Raw genomic sequence first — 25938 nt, 5'->3', positions numbered from 1 at the left:
GGGACTTTATCCCAGGACCTGGGATCATGCCCTGAGCCAAAGGCAGACGCTCAACCACTGAGCCACCCAGGCGTCCCAAGTTAGTGCATTTATATAAACTTAGGTGTGATTCCAAGGGGCTTGTTATAAATAATAAGATTCCTTTCACCTCTATCACTCCAGAGCTACTTTGGAACTGAAACTATTTGAGGACAACAGACCAAATATTAAAATAAAAGATTCTCATGGGACTCCTGGGTGGCTCAGCATTTGAGCATCTGCCTTTGGTTAAGGGCATGATCCCAGCGTCCTGGGTCCCTGCATGGAGCCTGCTTCTCCTCTCCCTATGTCTCTGCCTCTCTGTGTCTCTCATGAATAAATAAATAAAATCTTTAACAAAAAAATGATAAAAAAGATTCTCCTAATCCTTTATAGCTCAGGAGATTACTAGGGTTTTAGGAGCTGTATTCCAGGAACAGGGATAAAGACCAAATGTATATATTTTAATATAAATCATAATATCGCAACAGTAAGAAAACATACAAATCAATCTCTTCTCATGCCCCAACCTCCTTTCTCAGAGGCAGCCGCTATGAATTGTTTGGTATATATCTTGCCTGTTATTTTTCTATGCATTCACAAATATATACATTTGTGTTTTATAAAAGTGAGGTCATAATATATATGTTATGTAGTTTTTTTATTTAACATTATTGCTTATATATATATATATACATATTTGCACAAATCTTTATTCCATACATTAGTCATTTAAAGTTTATTTAGTCCATCATTAATACACATTTCAGCTTTATTCCATGTTTTGCTTATGTAAATAATGTTGAAGTAAACATCCTTCTATTTTTATATACTTACATATTTCTTGTGGGATAGATCCCTAAAAGTAGAATTTCTGGGTTAAAAGGTTTGTACACTTTAAATTGATAGCTACTGCTAAAATTGTTGTCCAAGGTAGCTATACCATTTTATACACCAAACAAATATATGTGAAAGTGGGGTGCCTGGCTGGCTCAGTCGGTAGAGCATGTGACTCTTGATTGTAGGATCATGAGTCAGCCCCACTTTGGGCATAGAGATTACTTAAAAATACATATACATGATAGTACCTTTTTTCCCACTTCTTAACAACATTGGACTGGATATTATTGATCCTTTTACTTTTATTCCAAGCAGATGAACTAAAAATATTTCTTAAGAAATAATTGTAGTCTCCTAATTAATAGTGAAGTTGAACATCATCTCATATTTATTGGCTCCTTTTATTTCCTCCTCTTTGGAGTTGCCTTCATATATTCTTTCCCCTTTTTCCCTATAAGGTTGTTTCTTGTTTTCTTATTGATTTTTAGGAACTATCTGTATATTCTGAATAGTAACCTTTTACTATATGTTGCAAATATTTTGTTATTTATATTTGCAGCATATAATAAAGGTTAACATTGTCAATATTATGTGACTTTAAATTTTATTTTATTCTTTTTCACTATATTGAAGTTTTAGAAATTTGTTCTTGTCAAATTTGTTCACTTTTTTTCCTTAGTGTCTGATTAGTTTAATGTGTTTAGGAAGGCATATCCCATCCTAAAATTGTGAATATTCTGTATTTTCATATTCTTAATCTAAGTTCCTTGTTAAACTTTATTTGTATTGACATAGAGTTTCTTGGATCATCTATATGGTGCCAGTGCTATTAAAATGCTTTCTGCATGATTTTCATTTAGACACATTCAGGAGGTGGTAAATCTTCAAACCCAGCAGAATAAGGAGCTGCAGGAGCTCTATGAACGCCTTCGGGCAATTAAAGATAGCAAAATCCAGTCATCAGAGGTTCCTCAGCCACCTTCATCACCACGTAGACCAAGATCTTTCAAAAGCAAACTTCGTAGCCGCCCCCAGTCCTTGACACAAGTGGACAGTGGTGCAGCTGCTGCAGGTAAATTGGTCTTAAAAGTGATTTAAAAAACATGGTCAAAGATCAGCAAAATTAGAAATATCATGATAATATTTTTATTTTTTATAATTTATTTCTTATTAAGCTAAGATGCTTTAAAGAAGTACACATTATCCTGAGATTCTTTTCTACCTTTTTGATATTAAATATTCTTTTATGAAATAACGGTAAGGACAGATGATAGATTTTGGAGAGCAGGTGAGTGTGTTTTATGTTTTTACTTGGAAAACAAACACCTGGAAGCCCAACATCAATCCCCCACATAGTTTTTGAAATGTTAGCAGTCAGTGGGAACTGTGGGTTTGCGTTTGGAGTTTGTTGAGGAATTTCTAGGTAACAAAGACAATCTTAAAATTACAGTCATATTCTATGTGATGTAGAGATCATCGTTTATTATTTATGAGAATATTAGAAAAATGTACTTATTTGATTTGAAAAAAGAGGATTAGTCTCTACTTAATAAAGAAGTTAATTGAGTCAGACTTCTTCGTTACATGTGCATAGTCAAGTGGAGGTTGACGTTGAACCATAAGGATATATGTGAGATCTCAACAGAATTTGTAGTAGACAGAATAACAGCCCTCAAACATGTCCTTATGCAAATTCTTGGATCCTGTGACTACATTTGGTTATATGGCAAAGAGGAATGGAGGTTGTAGATGGAATTAAGTTTGATAATAAACTGACTTTAAAATAGAGTATACTGGATTATCCGGGTGGGTCAAATGTAATCACAAGGGCCCTTTAAAGTGAAAGAGAGAAAAGAGGGTCAAAGAAAAGATGTGAGGAGGGGAACAGTGGCAGAGAGATGTAACATTGCTGGATTTGAAAATAAAAGAGAAGTTTGTGGGCAGCCCTGGTGGCGCAGGCAGTTTAGCACCGCCTGCAGCCCGGGGTGTGATCCTGGAGACCTGGGATTGAGTCACGCCCCCCACGTCGGGCTGCCTGCATGGAGCCTGCTTCTTCTGTGTCTCTGCCTCTCTCTCTCTCTCCCTCTCAATAAATAAATAAATAAATCTTAAAAAAAAAAAGAAGAGAGAAGTTCGATCAGTAGCAGGAACAGAGAGCTGACCCCAGAGAGCCCTGAGCAGCCCTACCACCGCTGCCGGCCTAGTTACCATCACACCCCGGGAGGAGCCTAGTTACCATCACACCCCAGCAGCCGGCCCCAGTCACCATCACTGCAACCACGAGCAGCGAGGTGGAGACCCAGCAGCCACCCGCCGCCCCCGCCCTCAGCACTGCCAATACCAAGCTTGGCACCATGGGAAGCAGCGGCCTCACATCAGCCGCACCTGCCAGCAGGGATAAAAAGGTCATTGCAACAAAGGTTTTGGGAACAGTAAAATGGTTCAGTGTAAGAAACAGATATGGTTTCATCAACAGGAATGACACCAAGGAAGGTGTATTTGTACACCAGACTGCCATAAAGAATAACCCCAGGAAGTACCTTCGCAGTGTAGGAGATGGAGAGACTGTGAAGTTTGATGTTGTTGAAGGAGAAAAGGGTGTGGAGGCAGCACACGTTACAGGCCCTGGTGGAGTTCCAGTGCAAGGCAGTAAATATGCAGCAGACTGTAACCATCATAGATGCTATCCACGTCGCAGGGGTCCTCCACGCAATTACCAGCAGAATTACCAGAATAGTGAGAGTGGGGAAAAGAACTAGGGATCAGAAAGTGCTCCTGAAGGCCAGGCCCAACAGCGCTGGCCCTACCACAGGCAACGGTTCCCACCTTACTACATGCAGAGACCCTATGGGCGTCGACCACAGTATTCCAACCTTCCTGTGCAGGAAGAAGTGATGGAAGGTGTTGACAACTAGGGTGCAGCAGAGCAAGGTAGACCAGTGAGACAGAATATGTATCGAGGTTATAGACCACAATTCTGTAGGGGTCCTCCTCGCCAAAGACAACCTAGAGAGGATGGCAATGAGGAAGATAAGGAAAATCGAGATGAGACCCAAGGTCAGCAGCCACCTCAATGTCAGTACCGCGGCAACCTCAATTACCACCACAGACGCCCAGAAAACCCTAAACCACAAGATGGCAAAAAGACCAAAGCAGCCATTCCACCAGCTGAGAATTCGTCTGCTACCGAGGCTGAGCAGGGCAAGGCTGAGTAAATGCCAGTTTACCATCTCTACCATCATCCAGTTTAGTCATCCAATATGAAAAAATGAAGATGAAATTCCAGCAATAAGAAATGAACAAAAGATTGGAGCTGAAGACCTTAAGTAAGTGCTTGCTTTTTGCCCACTGACCAGGTAAATAGAACTATCTGCATTATCTATGCAGCATGGGGTTTTTATTATTTTTACCTAAAGACATCTCTTTTTGGTAATGATAAGCGTGGTTTTTTTTTTTAAGCCTGGTTTTTCTCAATACACCTTTAAAGGTTTTTAAATTGTTTCATATCTGGTCAAGTTGAGATTTTTTTAAGAACTTCATTTTTAATTTGTAATAAAAGTTTACAACTTGATTTTTTTCAAAAAAGTCAACAAACAGCAAGCACCCATTAATAAAGGTCTTAAATAATAACAAAAAAAATAAAAGAAAAGAAGACAAAAGAAGAGGGCCACAAACCAAGGAATTCAGGCTGCCCCTAGAAGCTGGAAAAGGCTGGGGAACAGATCTTCTCTAGAGCCTCCAGAAGGAATGCATCCCTACCAACACCTAAATTGTAGTTCAGTGAGACCCATGATTGCCTTCTAACCTACAGAACTATAAGATGATAAATTTGTGTTATGTTGGTATGGATGTTAGTCACTAATCTATGGTTTGATTACAAAATGCAGCAGCCATCAGGGAACTTTGAAAAAGCAAAGTTTATTCATGGGACCTGGAAGGTACACGACATGCCTGGGGTCCACAAGCAGACCTGAGTTCTACTTTTGTTGGGTTGAGGGTAGGGTGCCAGGGGTTTTGCAGGTTCAGTTTTTATTGGTAAATTTGCTCTTATGTTTTAATAAGAGCAGGAATAAAAGCACAGGAAAGGAAAAATGGGGTCACTCAAGTGATTAGTTACCTAGGTCAACCCAGACTTTTTAAAAGGGGAATCTCATGGGTGGGGTAGACTGGCTTTTTATCTAGTTGTGTAGCTGGCCATGTGTTTATTGGAAATGGATGTCTTTGAAATGAATGCCTCAAAAATCAACAGCTTAACATCAGGTGCATGCATTACAATCAGAAAAGCTGATTGTCAGGCACTTACATTATACCACTTCTTTCTAGTCAACTATAGCCAGAGGCAAGTAATCTCACGGTAAAAACAGGTCTTTTGAGACTGGCTTTTTTTGACTCAGAATATTCTCCTTGAGATTCTTCAAATTATTTTATGTTATAATACTTATTCCTTTCTGTTGCTGCATATGTTGTGGTATGGATGTACCACAGCTTCTTTATCCATTTGCCTGTTGAGAGACACGTTGTTTCCCATCTTGGGTTTTACAAATGAAACTGCCACTGTAAATATTCATGTATAGCTTTTGGAGTGAATAGAAGTATTCAGATCACTTGGATAAAACAGAAGATTGCTGAGTCATATGGTACATATATATAGAAAATTTTTAAGAAATTGCAAAACTGTTTTCCTAAACAGTCATATCATTTTCCATTCCCATAAGCACTATATGGGACTTCCAGTTTCTCTGGATGCTCTTCAGCCCTTGGTATTATCAGTATATTTTATTTAGCCAATCTAATAGGTATGTGGTGGTATAGCATAGTCGTTTTAATTTTCATTTCCCTAATGGTTAGTGATGTTGAACATTTTTTCTTGTGCCTATTTGTGATCCATATATCCTCTGATGAAGTGCCTGCTCAAGTCTTTTATCAGTTTTTCTTTCCTGTTTGTTAGAAGTAGAAAGATTTATAGAAGATTGGTGTTGATTCTTCCTAAAATGCTTGGTAGAATTAAACAGTAAAGCCATCTGGGCCTTCATTTTCTATGTTGGGAGTTTTTAAAATACTAATTCAATTTCTTTGCTTATTATAGCTCTATTAAAATTTTCTCTTGAGTGTTTGTAATTTTATAGAAATCTGACCCTTTCATCTAAATTAATTTGTCAGCATACAGTAGTTAATAGTATTCTCTTATCCTATGTATTTCTGGAAGATTTGTAGTGATGTCCCTCCTTTCATTTTTAATTTTGGTAATTGGATCTTCTCTTTTTTGGTCAGTCTAGTTAAAAGTTTGTCAGTTTTACTGATCTTTTCAAAAAAGGTTTCATTGATTCTGTTGCTTTTCTCTATTTATTTCCACTGTAATCTTTATTATTTTCTTCCTTGTGCTTGCTTTGAGTTTACTGTTCTTTTTCTACTTTCTCTAGAATAAACACAGCAAGATCCATACCTAAACACATGAACTTTCATCAGTTTAATTATGATATGTATAGGTATAGCTCATTGATATTTTTTATCATTGATTTTTTTTTCTATTCACATCTTATGCTTGATGGTATTCCACAGGTGACTAAGGCACTGTTTATTTTTTACTCCTTTTTCCTACTGTTTCTCGAGTGGATTTCTCCATTAATCAATCTTGTTAATTGATTCTATCTTTTGCCCTCTCATATCTGTTGTTGAACCACTGTAGTGAATTTTTCAATTTCAATTTTTATACTTTTAAACTCCAGAATTTATATTTTTATAAATAATTTCTATCTCTATTGATAATCTCTATTTGATGTGAGATACAGATATCATACTTTAAACTTTTAGGCATAGTTTCCTAAAATTCAAATACAGGTTTTGTCTACCAAGACCAAAATCTAGGCCCCCTTCAGGATATTTTCCTGACTTTTTTCTGTATATGTGGTATACTTTCTTCTTTCTTTGAATGTCTCTTAGTTTTGTGATAAAAACTGGACATCATAGGTAAAATATTGTAACAACTCTGGTATCAGATTCTTCCACCCTCTTTCCCATTTTGTTTGTTTGTTTATTATTGTATTTTCTTGTTGCTGCTTATTTGTTTACTGAGTTTCCAACAATACTCTATATTCCCTGCGGTGTATGGCCATTGAATTCTTTGCAACTTTAAAAAAATTGTTTTTATTTTTAAGTCTGGCATGCTAATGTTCACATGTGGACAGTGGCCAGTACATTTAGTGGTGAACCAACGAGTTTTCAGAAGTTTTCATTAAATGCCTCATCTGGATGTTTTTGCCAAGGGGATCTCTATGAGAAGGCACACTTTCAAGCTTCACTTTATAAGACAACCTTTGAAATAATTTTCTGCTTGCCAGGAACTGAAGTTCAGCCAGAACTGAGCGGTACTTTCCCCTCTTGGGTCTTTCTTGGCATGCCAGACATTTATATTCCTAGGAATATGTCAGGGGTTTTGAAAGTTTCCTATGGTCATCTAACTATCCTAGAATTTTTAAAATTTTAGGGCAGCCTCTAGTTTGCCCCAACTGAATCACAGCCTTCTGCATCTAAGGTGTTGCCAGTACTTTCCTGTTGTTTCAGTAATGCCCTGGAGGTAGCTCCCTACCCAACCCCACTCCCCATACCCAGCCTGCCTGGGCTGACCTGAGCTCTGAAATGAAACCAAATATCCACTGCACTTTAAGAATAGAGATTTATTTTTTAGGTTGTTGCAAGTTTAGACACAATATTGACTGTGCTCTGGGGTTGGTACTTTTAAAGAAACTCAAAAAGAGGTCTAGTCTCTATTGTCTGCAGTTGCTGCTGGGTTTTGGCTATCATAACACTGAGCTGAGGAAGAAGCAGGGATGGGAATTGCCAAAAGTTAAAAATGTCACAGACCTCAGTAATTTGTCTTGGATAAATGATTTTTATTTCATTCTGTGTCTTTGGATAATTGTCAGAGTTCTGAAATGGTTGGTGTGAGCTGTTTTGCCCATATTTTTATTATCTTAAAGAGCACGTTCACTGGGGCACCTGGGTGGCTCAGTGATAAAGTGTCTGCCTTTGGCGTAGGTCATGATCCCAGAGTCTTGGGATCAAATTCCACATCGGGGTCCCCATGGGGAGTCTGCTTCTCCCTCTGCCTATGTCTCTGCCTCTCCCTCTGTGTCTCTCATGAATAAATAAATAAAATCTTAAAAAAAACCACCACATTCAACTTAGGCCCTTACTCTGCATTTTTGAAGTCCTTCTCTTTTCTCTTTTTCTATTATCTGAAAGAGCTTATTTCTTCTTTAACTGGAAGAATTTTCCAATGAAACCAGTTGGGCTCAGAGATTACTATTTTAGGACATTTTTCACTACAAATTCAAATTAGTTAATAGTAGTTGTGGGACTTTTCAGTTTATACATTTTGTGTTGAGTAAGTTTTGGTAGTTTGTAGGTTTTGAAGCTTGGTCCGTTTCATCTAAGTTGTTCAATCTTTGTGTTTAGAGTTTATTATTACCTTTTCAAGCTCTTGGAAACCTGTAGTAACATCACCTATTTCTGATATTTGTAATTTTTGTCTTCTCTTTTTTCCTGTCAGTCTTGATAAAGGCTTATCCATTTTGTTGATCTTTTCAAAGAGATCCAGTGTTTGCTTTTACTGATTTTCTCTATTGTTTACCTGTTTTAATTTGCATTGATTTCTGCTCTTCATATTCTCTTCTCCTTACCCATGCCTTGTTTTTATTTTGCCCCTTTCTCTAATTTCCTTAAATGGAAGCTAAGATTTTTTTTGTTGTTGCTAAGATTATTTTTTAAAGATTTATAGGTAAAATCTTTAGAAAAAAACCTGAGTGCTTATTTTTTTATAAGAAGTAATGGACCCAGTTATTTTTTTTAAGATTTATTCATTTATTTGAGAGAGAAAGCACACACACAAGTGGGGGAAGAGGCAGAGGGAGAGACTATCAAGCAGATTCCCCACTGAGTGTGGAACCCTATGCTGGCTCAGACCGAAGACCCAAGAGATCATGACCTGAGTCAGAACCAAGAGTCGGCTGCCCAACCAACTGAGCCACCTAAGCGCCCCTGTGAGTTTACCTTGTGAGTTGTAGCCTATCTTCTTTGGTCTGTTGTTCCAATGTTAGCTCAGTTGCATTGCCTCTGTGGTGTTCTTTGGCTCTTTCCCACATGTGGGTCTCCAAGTGGTCAATCTCAGTCTTTGGCAGTTGTCTTAGTTCAGTTCTCATGTCTTTGGTGTACTGCATTTCTTGTTGCTGAGAGAAAGGAGTATTCTCAGGTGTGCCCCTTCATAATAGGAAGAGAGCATAAGGAAGTCTGTGCATGAATTTCTCCAGATTCCTGTCTTTTTCCCTTGCTGATCTATCATGCATCTTTTTGCTGTAATAAACTTAGCTGTGAGTACAACTACATGCTGAGTCCTCAGAACTTTGAATCACTGAATCTATGAGTGGTTTTGAGGACCCTGAAACATAATTGCATAATCTCAATCCTCAAAAGAACTCTAAGGTAGATAGAAGTTAATGTCTGTCTTTTATAGGTAAGAAGACTAAAGTTAGTGAGGCTAAACAACTTCCCTAAGACCTAAGACCTCAGTTCATAATAGAGGGAATCCAAATCTGTTTAACCCCAAAGACTTGGTTCTTTTTTGTTATTCTGCATTGCCTCCCAATACCAAAAATTGTGTCTGCAGTGGGTTGAGAGGAAGCAATGGAGAATCATAGTGGATGATAGTGGTCTGAGATTGCTACATATAGGTTGTAGTATTTGAGTTGGTCTTGAAGGATAAATAGACAGGATTAAAATTGGTGAAGTGCTGTGGGAAGAGTATTGTCAATAGGTAGAATTGCATGATATAAGGGCATGCAAATGGTAAAATTTAAGATTTATTTCCAAGAAAGAAAATATAACAGTTGAGTGAACTGGAGGGTTTACATTAGAATTAGAAGGTTTTTCTTACATACTTTACAAAAAGAACTTTTGGCTTGTCTATGCTCCAGTTTGGTGTAAGATAATTTATCTAACACATAATGATATGTTTAAGCTTAATACATGAGATATAGTATGTATAAGGATAATAAACACCTGTTCTGCAAAGATAACCATGACTACTAACAATGACTTTACCACGTCAACAAGTTAAAAACCCACTGTTGTTGGTATTAAGAAACCTTTAGGGCAGCCCAGGTGGCTCAGAGGTTTAGCGCCACCTTCAGCCCAAGGCATGATCCTGGAGACCCGGGATTGAGTCCCACGTCGGGCTCCCTGCATGGAACCTGCTTCTTCCTCTGCCTGTGTCTCTGCCTCTCATGAATAAATAATAAAATCTTTTAAAAATAAAAAGAAACCTTTAAGGGGGAGGAGGAAGAGGAGTGAAACCGAAAATAGTTAGCTGATACTAATCTGGTAGTAGTGTGAAGAATATATTGGCTAGAGCTAGGGAGTGAGTCCATTTAGATCATTGTACTCACAGCATTCCATGTATGAGATGATTAAGAGCTTAGAGAATTATGGAAGTGAAAATAGGCAAGAGGTGTTGTATAGGATGAATTGCAATGATGTGTTGATGAATTAGATATTTGTCTGTTTTTGGTTAGATCCAAACGTTCAGAGTCAAGTGACTTGGAGAAAATGTGAAAGATATCACAGAAATAGGACACTTAGGTGAACTGTTATATGTATTGAATTGAACAACTTATTGACATCCAAGGAGAAAAAACACATTTGGGTTTTGAAATTGGATTGAAGAGGGGTCAAGATCTGAGATAAGAGATGGGAACCCATTGCAGTTGGGTGGTCACTAAAACTATCTGAATGTGGGCATCACCTTGGGGAACAAACAAACAAACAAAAAGAGCGCCAAGTACCATACTCTGGTTTTATTCATTTCATCAGTAAGAAATGAATATTAAAGAACATCTTTGAAGTTAAATAATGTCATAAGTAATGTTGACATTTTTTATAAATGGTAAAACATTTGTACAGTACTTCTTTTCATGTAGGTATTTTCTCGTTTGTGAACTTCAAATTAAGTGATCTTTTATGGTATATGAAAAACTCTTAAATGAAATCAATAAATAATTGTCCTTTTCATGTGTATAGTATAGTTAGGCCCTGGATAACGTTCAAATAACATTTTCTGCTTCTCATGTAGCACTTTATTCTTGATAACTTCTGGAAGGTATGTGTATGCATATCATTCTGTTGTCTACTTAGGAGTCTTGCCCTTGGCCCCTATTTCATTTAAATACCCGTTTGGTTTGCTAATCTTTTCTTCACTTGCTGGCTTTTGTGCCACTGGTGCAACATCCATCATTACCATCAATTGAGAGTTCAAGATCACTTGTTCCATCAGAGCTGTACACAAGAATCCTGACATTGGGCTTTCCCTTAGTGCAGAAATGTTCTTAAATGAATGACATTCCAACTTAGCTTTATGTGACACAATTTTTTTTTAAGAAACTAAGGGGAATAAACACAAAAGTACTCCTTGGAAGAAGTGGGGTGGGCAAAAATGCTGGCACTAACTTGAATATGGTTCTGGCTATCTTCTCCTTTTTACTCCTGCCTGCTGACATTTTTCCAGGGTAAGAAGACAATCTTAGGTTTTAGCTCCAGAGTCTTACCCAATATCATTCTATTTGTTCCATCACTGGAGTTGATGGAGAATTAGATGAATGTGCCGAGGGATTACAGGAAAAAATGTCTTTATTATAGGCTGACTTGGTGTCTTTGAGTTTTAAGTCTTAGAAAAGGAGAATGAATGAATGAATAAATAAATAAAAAGAAAGAAAGAAAGAAAGAAAGAAAGAAAGAAAGAAAGAAAGAAAGAAAGAAAGAGAAAAGGAGAGACTTCCAGCAAAATTGGTATGTCCTTTTGGTATCTCATGGTTGCCCAAAATGTAGTCTCCATGATTTTGATAAAACTCATTTGTATATGTGAATATGGTCCAATTAATTCATTAAGGTATTCTTAAGCAAATTTCATTAATATATTTTCATTTAAGATTTAATCTCCTTGAATCTAAGCTTTTAGTAGTGCAGAATTCGTTGAGAATCACAGATTTTGTATAAGCAATCATTAAGATTATCATGTTCCTCCTTTTGAAGCAATTTCCCCATTCATTTCCCAGTGTCTTCTGTGGTACAGTAGAAGGTACACTGACCTAATTGTCTGGATACCTGGGTTCTAGCTGAGCACATAGCCTCAGCTTCTGGATCACATTCTTCTCATTGGAAAAAAAAATAGAATACTCATTGAGCCTATATCACAGGCCTGTTGTAAGTCTCAAAAATGATAAAGAAAATTACTTTGAAAGTGTCAATATGGAGGCTTTTTGTATCATCTTCTGCAATTTCTATATTTTCATAATTTAAAAAGTACCATAATAAATGTACAAGAAATTTTCATATGCTTGTTTAATAAAATCCCTGAAAATGTTATTGTGCTTATATTTCACAACTCTATTTCCTAAAATTCATTTTAAACCCACTCTCTTAAGTTTTGGTGTGTAAATCAGAGGAATTGGAACTTCATGAATTTTTTTTCTGTGAAAATGATTTAGTGAATGTGTATAATAGTACTAAATAATTTAAAGACTTAGTGTGATGTTCAGATTAGGAAATTTTTTTGGCAGAGACTTCTATAATTGATTTGTTTCATTTATTTGGACATCTTATGCTCTACAACTCTTGAGGTTCACAGACCATCTGCATTCTTGTTTCTGCCATTTATCATTAAACAAAAATATTGGTTAGAAAATTAGATTCTGGTTTCCTGATGCTAGTTGAAAGTCAGTATGGTATATTGAAAAGAGAGAGCATCCTTGTCTACACAGGCCTGATTCAGCTGGTAACTAATTGCAAGAACTCATCATACTTATTCTGGGGCTCATTCACCCATTATAAAACAAGTGGTTTGGATTAGACTTCTAAGATTCTTTGCAATTTTAACATTCTATGGTTGGTTTTTGAACTCTTCTAAATATCTATATGAGGAAACTAATATAAAGATTATAATTGATACTGTTTTTAGAAATATTGTTTATTATATTTGACTTATAACTTATACCTTATTTGACTTAAACCAAGGTGACCATATAATTTGCCATCCAAATAGAGGAAACTTTTGAAAGCTAATAATTACTCCAGGGCAGCAGCTTTTAAACCAGAACTGTCCCAGATAAACTCAAATATCTGGTTACCCTATATGTACCCTATATGTGAATTTCTGTCAACTGCATTATTGGCCAAAATCAGTATTTATCAGTTTTAATTCCTTTTTATGATTTTCCTGTTTTTTTTTCTTCTAGATCCACTGTGTGTGGAAAGTAATGTAGCATCATGCCAGCAATCTCCAGCTAGTAAAAAAGGGATGTTCACAGACGACTTACATAAATTGGTGGATGACTGGACAAAGGAAGCAGTAGGAAATTCTCTAATTAAGCCAAGTTTAAACCAACTCAAACAGAGTCAACACAAACTCGAGACAGAAAACTGGAACAAAGTATATGAAGTAAGTTGGTTTTATGTGTTCCTCTTTATTTATGAGAACTAAAACCAGGGGCACCTGGGTGGCTCACTTGGTTAAGGATCTGACTCTTGATCTCAGCTCAGGTCATGATCTCAGGGTTGTAAGTTCAAGCCCCACATTGGGCTTCATGCTGGGCATGGAGCTTACTTTAAAAAAAAAAGAACTAAAACCATAAAAATTGATTCACTTAGGCCTATGGTTAAAGTTACTATGAGAGAATGGTGTGATTTGACAACATAGAGATTTTTATCCTCGTCTAGATTCATTATGTCTTGGAGCAAATTATCTTTTAGACAAGGGGTCAGCAAAGTTTTTCTGAGAAGGGGCCAGCTAGGAAATACTTTCAAGCCATGTAGTTGCAACTAGTCAATTCTGTCATAGGGCAAAAGCAGCCATCGACAAATGATAAATGAGTGCATGTGGCTTTGTTCCATTAAAACTTGATTTGCAAAAAGAGGTGGCAGACTGTAGATTTCTGTCCCTTGTTTTAGACTCTTATACCTGAAAAAATAAACATCAAGTATCAAAAGAAAGCATCTGTAGCGAGGATTAATTCAGTCCTGTGGTGCAAGAAAAGTTTGGGTTTTGAGGAAAAGGTATCATATGTTGTATGTCAATATTCTTAGAACTATTAAGTGATCTCATTTGTTCGGTTTAAAAAATAATTTCAAAGCTTTTTAAGCTAGAATACTATAAAAGGCATCTTAAGTTTACAGATGAGATGCCTAGTTAATTGCATATGGCCTTAGTCAGATGTACATGCATTTGAGATATAGAAAGATGTCCTGAATGCATTCTGGATTGGGAAGAAGGCAGGCTTACAGAACAGTACATACAGTATTTGTTTAAAATTACGTATATTAGATATATGTATATACACATAGAAATGAGAAAAGCCATTAACAATAGGCTGGATGGTGGAATCTGGGCCTTATTTTACTTTGTACTTTTCTGTTTGGATTTTTAAAGTATTTTTCAAAATTAGTAAATCTATTAAAATGTGTATCAGGGCTTAGAATCTGAACCCTCATAATTGAAAGAAATGTATTTGTGTGTGTGTTGTGTTATGTATGTGTATATTTGTACACATGTATGTATGTGTATATTTGTAGTCATTGTATATAGTTTAGTAAAGAAAGTCTGAAAATACGTTTAGTGTTAATCTTGAATAGAAATTTCAAAAACCTAGACTTCCCAAACTAGTAAGCAGCATATCTTCTTGGGGACTCTGTGTATTTATCTTATTCCTGGCACTGATTTATACACAGATAGTATCACCATTGTAAAAATTGGAAGGCTTTAGAGGCAAATTTCAAGGCATAAATGCATTGGTGCTGCCATTGAGAGATCCTCTGAATACTGTGAATGGAGACTTTTGTTGACTAGTAGGAGGGTGGTTTTTTGCAGTATAATGGGGGATTTTTGGAGGGAGAGTGAGTAGAAAATGCAGTATGAACAAAAGTGGTGAAGGACACAGAATTGGGTTCCAGTGTCAGCTCAGTCACTTACTAGTTGTGTGACTATAGGCAAGTCATCTGTGCCTCAATGTCCATGTCCTTAAAACAGACATACTTACCTGCCTTATAAGATTGCTGTGAGGATTAAATGAGGTGTAACACCTATACAGTGACTAGCACAAAGTAGTAATATTTTTGTATTTTGAGTTCAGTTGATTACATCTTTGTGTGGAAAGCTCATCTCCTAATCTAATGTTCTTGCTTGTTACTGGTCTGTGGCCTTACTTAGAAAATTTTGTCACAATTATGTCAGGCCCTTTACTTTGTGCCAAGCGCCCTACTAGGCACTGGGTTTGATGAGCAAAAACAAGTATGTGCCCTCTCTCATGGAACTTACACTCTGGTGGGACAGTTGGATATGAACAGACTAATATAAATAAATATAAAATTGTAGCTGTAATATGGACTACAAAGGAAAAATATAGGATATCATATAGTAAGAGATTTGATCTAATAAAAGGAAGTCAAGCTTTCCCTGAGAAAGTGATGATTGAACAGAGATCTGAAGAATGAGTAGGTGTTGACTAGGTGAAAAAGGGAGGGGATATGATTCCAAGCAGAAAGAAGAGCAAATGCAAAAGCCATGTATGGCTAAAGGGATCACAAGGGGACTGAAAATAGGCCCATTTGGCTGAAGTGAAGAGAACAGAGAGGAGCTGGTGCACAGTGACTCTAAGGACGTTGGGAGGGCCTTAAAAGTAGTGATGATAAGGAACTTTGTCTATTTTAAGAAAGCTAGATAGCAAAAAAAAAAATTGGATAGCCATTGAAGCCCTAGGGTTAACATCACATTTGCTTTTTGAAAAGGTTATTCTGACTTGAAGCAAGAAGAAAGGATTTTTGGGGGTAAGGATACGAGTTGATAGATCGGTTAAAATTTAGTCACAGTAGTGCAGATAAAGAGAAGTTGAGATGAAGAAAAGTGAACAGATTCCAAGAATGTTTAAGAGAGAAAATGGGGGAGCCTGGGTGGCTGAGTCAGTTAAGTGTCTGACTCTTCATCCCAGCTCAGGTCTTGATCTTGGGGTCATGAGTCAAGCCCTGCTTTAGGCTTCACACTGGGCATGGAGCCTACTTAAAAAAAGGAGATAGAGAAAATGGACAAGATTTAGTGATGGAATAGATGTATGGTAGAGGGAAGGTATCAAGACTAGGTTTCTGGCTGGCATTACTGGCTATCATTCCAGCATGCCAATTACTGAGATGTGGAACATGAGTAGGCAGTGTGTTTTGGTAGAGGAAAGACCATAGGTCATTTGAATCTCAAATCTCTTTGAAATATGCAAGAGAAGGTTAAGTATAACAAATCATCTCTCATTGTCTTTTTTAAAAATAAAAATCACATTATTTGTAAAATAATATTGTTCATCATAGAATTTAATAAATGCAGTAAAGTACAGATCTTAAAACAGCACCTTCTAATCCCACTACCTAGAAATTATTGTCACTAACTTTAGATAAACACCATTTCAGATATCTTTCTATGTCTGTATTTAGATATGTGGAAATGACTTTATAAAAATGCAATCATATATATATGTTCTTTTGAATCAGAAGTATTAAATTTAATTTTACTTTAACAGGACAAAAACACTGATATGAAGAAGGGATTACTGAACTTGAAGTGAAAGTTTTTTTTCACCTCAAGAGATGTAGTCATTCATTCTTGAATCAAGCAAAAGCCTTTAGCTTTAGTTTGAAAGTTTGTTTGAAAGGCTTTTAGCTTGACTATTCAGTTTAGAAGGACTAAGCATTTGGGACTGATACCAAACTCTAAGTGGGATTTATTTACTTTCATTAGACATATTATTACCATGTGCATAAGATTTCAGTAATCTCTGTATGTGTGCATAATCACAAGAGGACATGATAAGAAGAGTCAGGCAGGAATATATTTTCACAATACTGCCAAAAACATGATTGTCTTGAGTTTAAACTTCCAAAAATGCTACAGGAACATTAGACTTTAAGGCAATGAGTAGAAGTGGGTAGGGGAGGTGACATTTGTTGAGCACTTACTATATATGCCAGGCTCTTTTCCCTTGTGTCACACTAAATCATGCTTCTCTGTCTCCAAAGAATTATGTAGTAAGTTGGGCTATTATTGTCTGTGGTGCTGAATGAGAGAATTCATGGGGCTGGCAAAAGGAAATAAAGATAGAAGAGTAGTGCTAGCATAAAGAAAGGCGATGACACTAACTGGACAGACATTTAGCAGGGTCCTTGGAGTAGGCTGGAACTCTATTCAAATCCTTACCTCGCTATAAAGTTGCTTAGTGATATTAGGTGTTACCAATTTTGAGCTTCGGTTTCCTTAATCTGAAAATGCTTACTTTGCAGGGCAGTAGTGAAGAGGAAGTGAAAGAAGGTATGCAACAATGCTTGGTACACAGATAGGTGGTCTAAAAGTGGCACCCACTTATAGTAATAATGGGAATAGTAAGCCAGAAAGAATAGGAAGGAATATAGATGGGTAAAAGCATCAACCAAATGAACTGATCTTTTGTTTTTATTTTTGTTTTTGTTAGAATACTCCATCTACTATGGGCTACACATCAACATGGATTTCTTCTCTGTCCCAAATCCGTGGAGCTGTCCCAACCTCCATGCCACAAGGACTCCCACTCCCTTCATTTCCTGGGCCATTATCATCATATGGAATGCCCCATGTTTGTCAGTATAATGCTGTGGGGGGGCCGGGGTACCCAGTACAGTGGGTAGGAATTTCAGGAACACCACAACAGTCTTTAGTAATTCCTACTCAATCTGGGGGACCATTCCAGCCAGGAATGAATTTACAGGCATTTCCAGCTTCATCAGTGCAGAATCCATCTGCAATCCCTCCTGGTCCCAAATGAATCAGAGTAGATGATGAAGAAATGGGAGATTTTTTCAGAATTATTTTCAGGACACCTAAGATACTAAACGTTCTTCTTCTTGGGTTCTGCCACATTTTCCCTCATTTGAGTTTACTTTCCACTGTACTTTTTCATTCCATTGTGGTATTTTATATAGCTCATCATTCTGTAGAACTGTGCAGTTTGTACATAGAACGCTGCACACAGAAATGTTTTTTCACTTCAAATCCTATCCTCTTTGATACTTGATTTTTAAAAAAATACCGTTCAGAATGCTTTAATAAGCTCAGCTTGAGCATACCATTTCCAGGACACTTTCCATGAATTGCTGAGAAGCCCCCATTTTTTACTGCTGCTATCTGCAGCTGGATGATACTTTAAAATGTATAAAAACTATTTAAATTGATATTCCCCAAACGTGGACGAAGTGAGACCCTCCAAAAGCTGGAGTCTTATGGGATTCTTCACATGTTTATCTTAGGTTTACTTTCACAGAAGGCAGGGTAACTTACTGCAGGAAACATTTTGGTATATAAAATTAGAATAACTTTGTCAACCAATATAGACCGTGAGCCCTTTTTAATGTGATTTTCTTCCCGTCTTCACAGCAGGAGTGAAGCCTTGTTTTAGGTGAGGCGGAGAGAAAGGAAAAAACAGAACTGTAACAGTTCCTTGATTCTGCAGATACTGTAGCTGCTTTAGGATTTCAATAGTAATTCAAAGCAGCTATCTCCTTGTTTCTCATGTGCACACTACATTGTTTTGGGGCATCTGAGAGGCATTGGTTTGCTTGCATTCTTTTGCAAGGGATATATTGCAGCTGATATGAATCTCATTTTGGGGGAATCTTTGTATTCCTAACAAAGAGGATTCAAGTTACACCTCTCAATCCATTCTTCTGAAGTAAAATGTACTTGACAAGTTGGTTGTAGGTTTTGAGACTTACACATGAAACACTGGCTTTACAGGGTTCTAAGATGTGGGGTATACACTGTCCTGCAGTGAGATAGTAGACCCTCGAAGGACACTATTTAAGTTGCCCTTAGCTTTTTTTTTTTACTACAATTTTTTAGTTGTTATAATTTCTTATTAGTATATATAGCATCCTAGATGATTTCAGATCTTAGATGATTTTGGCAGCCTCTTTAAAATCTGAGAGAGATTACTGTCAAGTTGCACTTTACTGGGTTTTATCCAGTTTTAGGAGGAGGTGAGGCAGTGTCAAAATACACTTTTGGCTTTCGAGGAGGTTAACTATAATAATCTTAAAAGGCTAGTCACAGAGTTACCTAATGTTCAGTCTGTGAAACCCAAATAGAATTCTTAAATGGTATTAATCAACTACCACATATACATGTTTAAAATATTTTCCACTCTGAAAATTTCAAGCTCAAATTTCTAGTACACATTTACCTGATAATGAGCTGTCTACTGGTAAACATTCCAAAATTTCACCCAACATTTCTTTTAACAGATTTTCCTCCATATTCCCCTAAAATTTTTACCCCAAGAGCTTGCCAGGTAATGAGGAAAATTTAATAGGTATACATTTTTTTTTTTTGCATAGCCTACTTTGTGACATTAAGTACCCTTTTTCAAAAAAATGTGTCTAATATTGCTTAGCTAAGGATCACACTAAACATCATAAAAGATTGATTCTGTCATTATCCTTTGGGGTGTCTAAGGCAGCATTTTCAGAATTACCGTTTATAAGAGTCACAGTTTCTTTTCATAAAACATACTCTGGTTTGGGTGATTCTTTCTAAATCTTATGTACAGATTCTTCAAATTTCTTCTACAGTATTGGTTTTCAAGTTGCAGTGATTTTAGGACATTAGCATTAATGCAAATGTTTGCATTGCAGTATTTTCCATGTGTACAAAAACAATGCACCTAAAATCCGTAATTCTTTAAAACTGCTCATGTTTTATTATAATAGTTGGTTTTGTGTAATTACACTAAGACTTACAACCTATAAAGTGAAAATCCTGCAGGTTTTAAGATCCCTTCTTCTCTAGATGTAATCTTTTTAAACCGTGTACCCCAGGATGAAAAAACCTCCATGGATGACATGCACAATTACATTTATTATTGGCTGCTCTACATCAAATGTCCCACATTTTGCCACCACCTCTGTTTTATGTATAATTCATCATTCATTTGCCTGCAGACTTTTGCAGTGCCTTGTAATATTTAGAATCTTTTCAGATTTTTTTGCTGGAAAGAAAAGTAGTCTTCTAAAGTTTGAAGATGGTGAATAGTGTACTGCTGTCTCCGTGCTGACTGCAGTAGTTGGATTAACATATATGTTATGTATATATTATGTATATGTTACATGTATAAGTTTAAAAATACAGAAAAAGTGAGTTTGTGCAGAAATTAAGAAACGGTGTTACATCACTGTAGGTTTTTTCCCCCCATTACTTAAATGTTGATTCAGATTATAGTCACTTTGTGAATATTGGCTAGTTTTTTATCTAGGGGTTTTGCATTATTTCATAATTTTGTGAACTCATATAATAGTGCTGTTTTCATCCTTGCTGAGGTGATTTTCCTCCCCAGAAATAATGAACTCTTGAGGTGAAGCTCAGAAATTCCCTTCTTACTTAACTATGAGCCTACTATGTAACAGGACCCTTCTTCCCATTTCCAAAAAAACACACAAACCTGTCCTTTTCATAGGAGAAAAACAGTTGTACTAAAGTACCCTGCTTGTAAAGTTTATTTGGGGGATAGTCTCTATGTTCAACCACCATGTTTACTTCTCAAAGTACAAGTCTGACAAATAGTACTGTATCTCCATATGTGGCAATGTGAGCATTTCATCATGAAGTACATGCTGCTATGTTTGTGAAGTTGGGTGTAACATCATAAGACTATGAAACCAGTATTGGTATAAATCTAATGAAAATAACCCTATGTATATTTGTAGCAGTCTTGAATCTCTATTTAAGGTAATTTGCTGTAATATAACAAATATCCATTTTGTTTTTCATACTTTTCTTGCCAATTTTATATCAAGCATGAATTCTAATGGTTTGACAGCAAAATTATCTGTGAAAGTTTAAAAGGCACTTTTCCGCTATAATTTTTGGATTGAGTGTGGAGTATTATGTGCAGTATGATGGGATGTATCATTTTAGAACCCCAGATTTAATTCCAGTCCAGTTACTTTTGTTTATCTACCTCGTTTTCAGTGCTGTTTGGGGGTACAGAAGTGAACACTGCCTGTGAAACTTGCTTTTTTTTGCCTTGATTCTCAGTATACTTTCAGGTTATAAATCTGGCCTGCCTCCTAGTCCCAGTGCTAACCATGAGTTCGAGTTGAGAGGGACCATCACTCTGCCACCAATCTGTGTTTAAGTGATGAGAGCCATGTGCCTCTGCAGAATAAGCTTTGGGGATTTGTGGATGACAGAGAAATAAATCCAGCTGGTGGCAATATAGGACTTGGTTTAGGGGTCAGTCATAAAATAAATGCTAAGAAAGTATCTAAATTAGACAGTCCAGTGCCTGTAACTTTGCATCTTTTATTAAAGATGCATTTCTTGTCTGTGTGCCTAAAGGGCTAAAGGTTGAAATTGCTTTAACTACCACAATGAAATATTTGATAAATCCTATAGCAGTGGCCTGTCATTCAGCATACTGGTAGGTACTTGCAGTGGCATTTTGTTACCTTAAAATGGCTATATGCTTTTAGTTGAATTGTAGTTGGTGGTAACTGTTTATTTGATCTCTAAAGTTTATTGGAGGCATTGACTTTTTTCTTGTCTTTTCTGAATGATGGAATGATGCATTCCTTTTCTTTTTCCAGAAAACCTAGCTAATGTTTGTAAGCCACATGCTCCTTGTTTCACATGTTTACTGTAACACTACAGCATATTTAATGTTAGCAAATACTGTATTTCAGGCTTCATGCACAAATACATTCCTGAGGTTTGCCATCAGTTTGAAATTTGGTTATTTAATCTTCTGTTTGGTTTAGAAAAACTTGAGATTTGAGGTGGTGTGCAGGCCATTTTCTAGAATAGATTGTTCATTTTTTCATTCTGTAGTGTACTGGGGACTTTTTATCCCCCCTTTGTTTTGAAGATGAACCAGAAAGGGGGTATGTTGTAGAAAAGGCCATTGATTTGATAAATGTAATTTCTGGGATTCAGTTTCTTTTAAAAACAATCCAGACTGTAAAATTGTGACACTCAAACTTGGTAAAATCCTTTGAAATTGGTATGAAATTTTGTTGGAGCCAAATGCTTTCAGATCATCATGGAAGTAGTCTTTGTATGTGAAGGATGAACATAAACATTGGTCAGGGTCCTTGCTAGCTAACATAGGCAGGGGCCTGGGATAGTGGCTAGGTTACACTGAAGTTATTTTCAACTGAGATAGTTGAAAGAGTGTACAAACCAACAGCTTCCATTCTGGAAGGTTTTCTTTTAATTAAAAAAAAAAACTCAAAAAGGCTAAAGTCAAGCAAGAAGGGAAAAGAGAAACTGGCCCCTTGAGAAAAAATGTGTGGGTGTAAAATAAACTCCTAAATGTGTGCTTGTCATCCTTTTAGGTTTTTGTTTTTGTTTTTTAAGTTGCATTTCTTTTTCACTATAAGCTAAGATTTCAGATTGAGGTTTGTGGTCTAGAACATACCCTCAGCAGAAATAGTGACTGATCGGAAAGTGCAGTTGTTCAAGGTCTGTCATGCTCAATCTCTTAAAGCTGTCATTTGTTTGATATGAATATTAAGCATGTAGACCTAGTGCAGCATGGGAGCCACTCAGGAAGTTTATGCAATTAATAAACTTTCATGCATAATTTACTATGAAGTATGCAGACTTTCAGCCACTTCTCTACACTTAACATTTAGTTGTATATGTGAACTCTCCTTTCTTAATTGGGGAATGTAGCATTATATAGAATGTTGTTAAACTCAATTTTAATCCTTCTTGACATTAACTTTTTTTTTTTTTTTTTGGTAAACCAAGTGATCTGCCTTTAAGCAGTTGTCTGTTTTTGGTTCTTTGAAACTGTGATTTTTATTTCATTTGTACCCAGCCATTGTATTTTGTTTTGTTTCTTGGAAATTTTGTTTTGAAACGAAAATAAAGGCTGTGTTATAAAATGAGTATGCTATCTTATTAAAATGCTTTCACAGTCACTGCAATCACCTGTCTTAAACTGATTCTTCATTTAGCAGATTTAAAAAATGTAGTCCTAAATAAATAAAATCTTAAGAAAAGTGCAGCCCGGTAGCTCAGCGGTTTAGCGCCGCCTTCAGCCCAGGGCCTGATCCTGGAGACCCGGGATTGAGTCCCACGTTCAGGCTCTCTGTATGGAGCCTGCTTCTCCCTCTGCCTGTGTCTCTGCCTCTCTGTCTCTCTCTGTCTCTCTGTCTCTCTCCCTCTCTCTCATGAATAAATAAATAAAATCTTTAAAAAAAATTTAGTCCTATAAATTATGCTGGCTGAACAAATTAACCAAGATAATCAAGATTATCTCTTGATGTATACAGCTCTAGCAAAAATTGTACCTCTTCTCCACTCTTATCAAGGAACTATACTTGTAACTGTCACTATGATTTTCTGAGTATTTATTGTGTTATCTAGACTTTTACTTGTGATAGTTTTAATTCACAAAACAATCCTATAAGCTAAATCTGTTACTGTCTCTACAGAGAAAATTAATGTATCAGAGAGATTAAAGAATTTGCCCTGGTAATATAGCTAGGAAATGGTAAAGCCTGAATCCAGAACCAGGTCTGACTCCCAAGCTCATGGGAAAAACCCCAGGCCACACACTTCTTGGATATACTGTAAGGAAAAATAATGCAAATACATTTACAATAAGTCTTCATCTATTATTAGGATTAGTATGTACTCTTTTTAACATATCTTTCATTAGGTTGTAGCCAGTGCTTGTTTCATAATTTTAGGAGTAGAAGAATGTGTTTATGGTACAAATAAGGATTCAAAATGTGTCCTTTGTGCAAACTTATTAAGGAGATTTCCTTTCATATTGACAATGTATATGGTACACCCTTAGAAAAAATTACATTTGGAAACTTCCCTCCCACATTTCTCATTTACCACACCACAGTGACTTGGGAAACTGCCAAATGAGGTGCAATCACTTGTTCACTTTGATAACTTTATTTAGAATAGTGCATATGTTTATGCAAACAGCCCTGGGGGAAGTTAGAAGCCTATCAAAAATATTTAAGATTAGCTGAGGATTTTATAAATATATTTAAAAAATCTATTACCTTGATATATTGACCCAGTAATGCTGAGGCATTCTATCTTAGATGATCCCTAAAGGAAGGATACAAGGTACATAGTGGAACAAGCATGGCATGGGTTTTGATTCACAGACCTCTCAAACCTCCATTTTCTCATTTGTAAAATGAGGTGGTTGTATTAAATGAGATCTGTAGAAGCAGCTATGTCTGTCCCTAATGAACTAACTGTGTTTATTGTGAGATATCTCTCTCCGGTGACTTTCACACTAAATTTGTAATTAGGAATCAGGCTGGTTTGGAAATTGGCCCTCATTCTTACTACAGTTAATACAGATATACTTTTTAGAGTGCAGCAGACCTGGATTTGTAGTCTAGCTTCGTGAACTTGGGAAAACTGCTAAACTTTTCCACCTCAACTTCTTTATCTGTAAAAAAAAGGATAGCTGCCTTAGTTGGGCTGTTTCTAGACTAAATGATAAAGCATATAAAGGACTGGTACATAGTAGGTTTGCTCAAATAATAGTAACGACTACTCAAGGGACCATATAACTATTTTAAAAGAAGAGGAAACAGGTGACAAAACTGAACCCAACCTGTGAGTCAATGTGAGATTCATTGGTGGAAAAGATTAAGTATTGGCCCAAAAGGTGCTAGAGGATGTAACAGAGTGGGGTTCAGAGGTGAACGTGTCTGTGTTGGGGGATAAGACCATATAAAACCCATGTAAAGTGTGCACCACTAGATAAAAGAATGAGATGGCAGAATTGTCTGGCCTAAAGAGTTTAGAAGGAGCTGAAATAGTAGTAGTCGGGGAAAAGAGGGTACGGTGTTACAACAGAAGCTCAAGACAGAAATAAAGGTGTACAGCATAGGTAATGGTCCAAATAGGAGCAGGACCTTGTGATAAATGAATTGGACTAGCTCACATGCATGTTACAAATGAGAAAATAGCCTCAGGAATTTAACCAGTATTTGTAAGGTTTCTTCATCCCAGCTCAGAGATTCTCAACCCTGACTGCATATTAAAATCACCTGGGGAGCTATGTAAAGCACAACAATGTGAATATACTTAACATTACTGAATTGTGCAGGTAAAAATGGTTAAAATGGTAAATTTTGTATGTATTTTGCCACAATTAAAAAAAAACACATGTGTGTCCCATCCCTACAACCAGTATCGTTACATACGCATATTAATGTAATTAGGGTTGAGAACCACTGTCCTTGTTTACTAATCAAATGACTTCCCTGCTTGCTACTAGCCAGTTGCTGGTTCAAGAAAAACAAGAAATATGGCAGCCTCATTAGACCTTCTAATGAACTATTTCCTATAACCATATGAGCTTATAGCCTCTCATACAGGCCCCAAGGTTCTGGGCAATAGAGAAAGCTAAGTGGGCCCTTGCAGAAACTGAACAGCTTGTTGCTACTTGAGTGGAAGATATCAGAAGATTGAGTCCAATGTGAACTCTCCATACCAACTTCTTATGCTTCTTTCCACCTTTCCTGATAAGAATGAACGTTAATTAGGTGTGTACTGTGCCAGTTACTATGCTAAGCACTCTACATCATTTAACCTCCACAAGCTTCTGAGGTAAGTATCATTACCATTTCCCTTCTAAGCTCCTCAACTGTCGAAAACTGCTTTCTCCCAGTGTCCAGCTTTATTCCTGGCATGTAGCAGGTACCAAATCTGTAGAATGAATTAATAAGTTCTTATTTCACAGATATAGTAAGGGATCAAGAGGCTAAGTAACTTGTTAGATAGCTAATAAGGAGTTGAACTAGTATTGGAATCCAGATCTTGGCTCCAAAGCACGCACTTTACTATTCTGTGACATCTATCCCCTTCTCTCAGGGCTTTGACCTATGTTATCTCTACCCTCTCTGGTCTATCCAGCATGAAGTTTCTCCTGTATTAGGTATGTTAAGACTCTTGTGTCCAAGTAATAGAAATCAATTTGAACAAGC

At 36.6% G+C, this 25938-nt stretch overlaps 1 protein-coding gene and 1 pseudogene across 1 annotated transcript in view; both read left to right on the top strand.

Annotated features, from left to right (window-relative positions):
- The window catches only part of WNK3 (WNK lysine deficient protein kinase 3), a 155375-nt gene extending 132544 nt beyond the window's left edge, over positions 1-22831 (top strand). The window contains exons 21-23 of the mRNA XM_055339105.1: positions 1719-1930; positions 13140-13342; positions 17406-22831. Coding sequence (XP_055195080.1) covers positions 1719-1930; positions 13140-13342; positions 17406-17735 — 745 coding nt within the window. The 3' untranslated portion in view covers positions 17736-22831. The remainder of the gene's footprint in view (positions 1-1718; positions 1931-13139; positions 13343-17405) is intronic.
- Positions 2126-4073, top strand: LOC129517622 (Y-box-binding protein 1-like; annotated as a pseudogene).
- Positions 22832-25938: the final 3107 nt, after the last annotated feature.

Source organism: Nyctereutes procyonoides, unplaced genomic scaffold (genome assembly GCF_905146905.1).
Source record: "Nyctereutes procyonoides isolate TBG_1078 unplaced genomic scaffold, NYPRO_anot_genome, whole genome shotgun sequence".
Lineage (NCBI taxonomy): Eukaryota > Metazoa > Chordata > Mammalia > Carnivora > Canidae > Nyctereutes > Nyctereutes procyonoides.
Note: the sequence above shows the minus strand (reverse complement) of the source record. Positions and strands in the feature narration are given on the sequence as shown.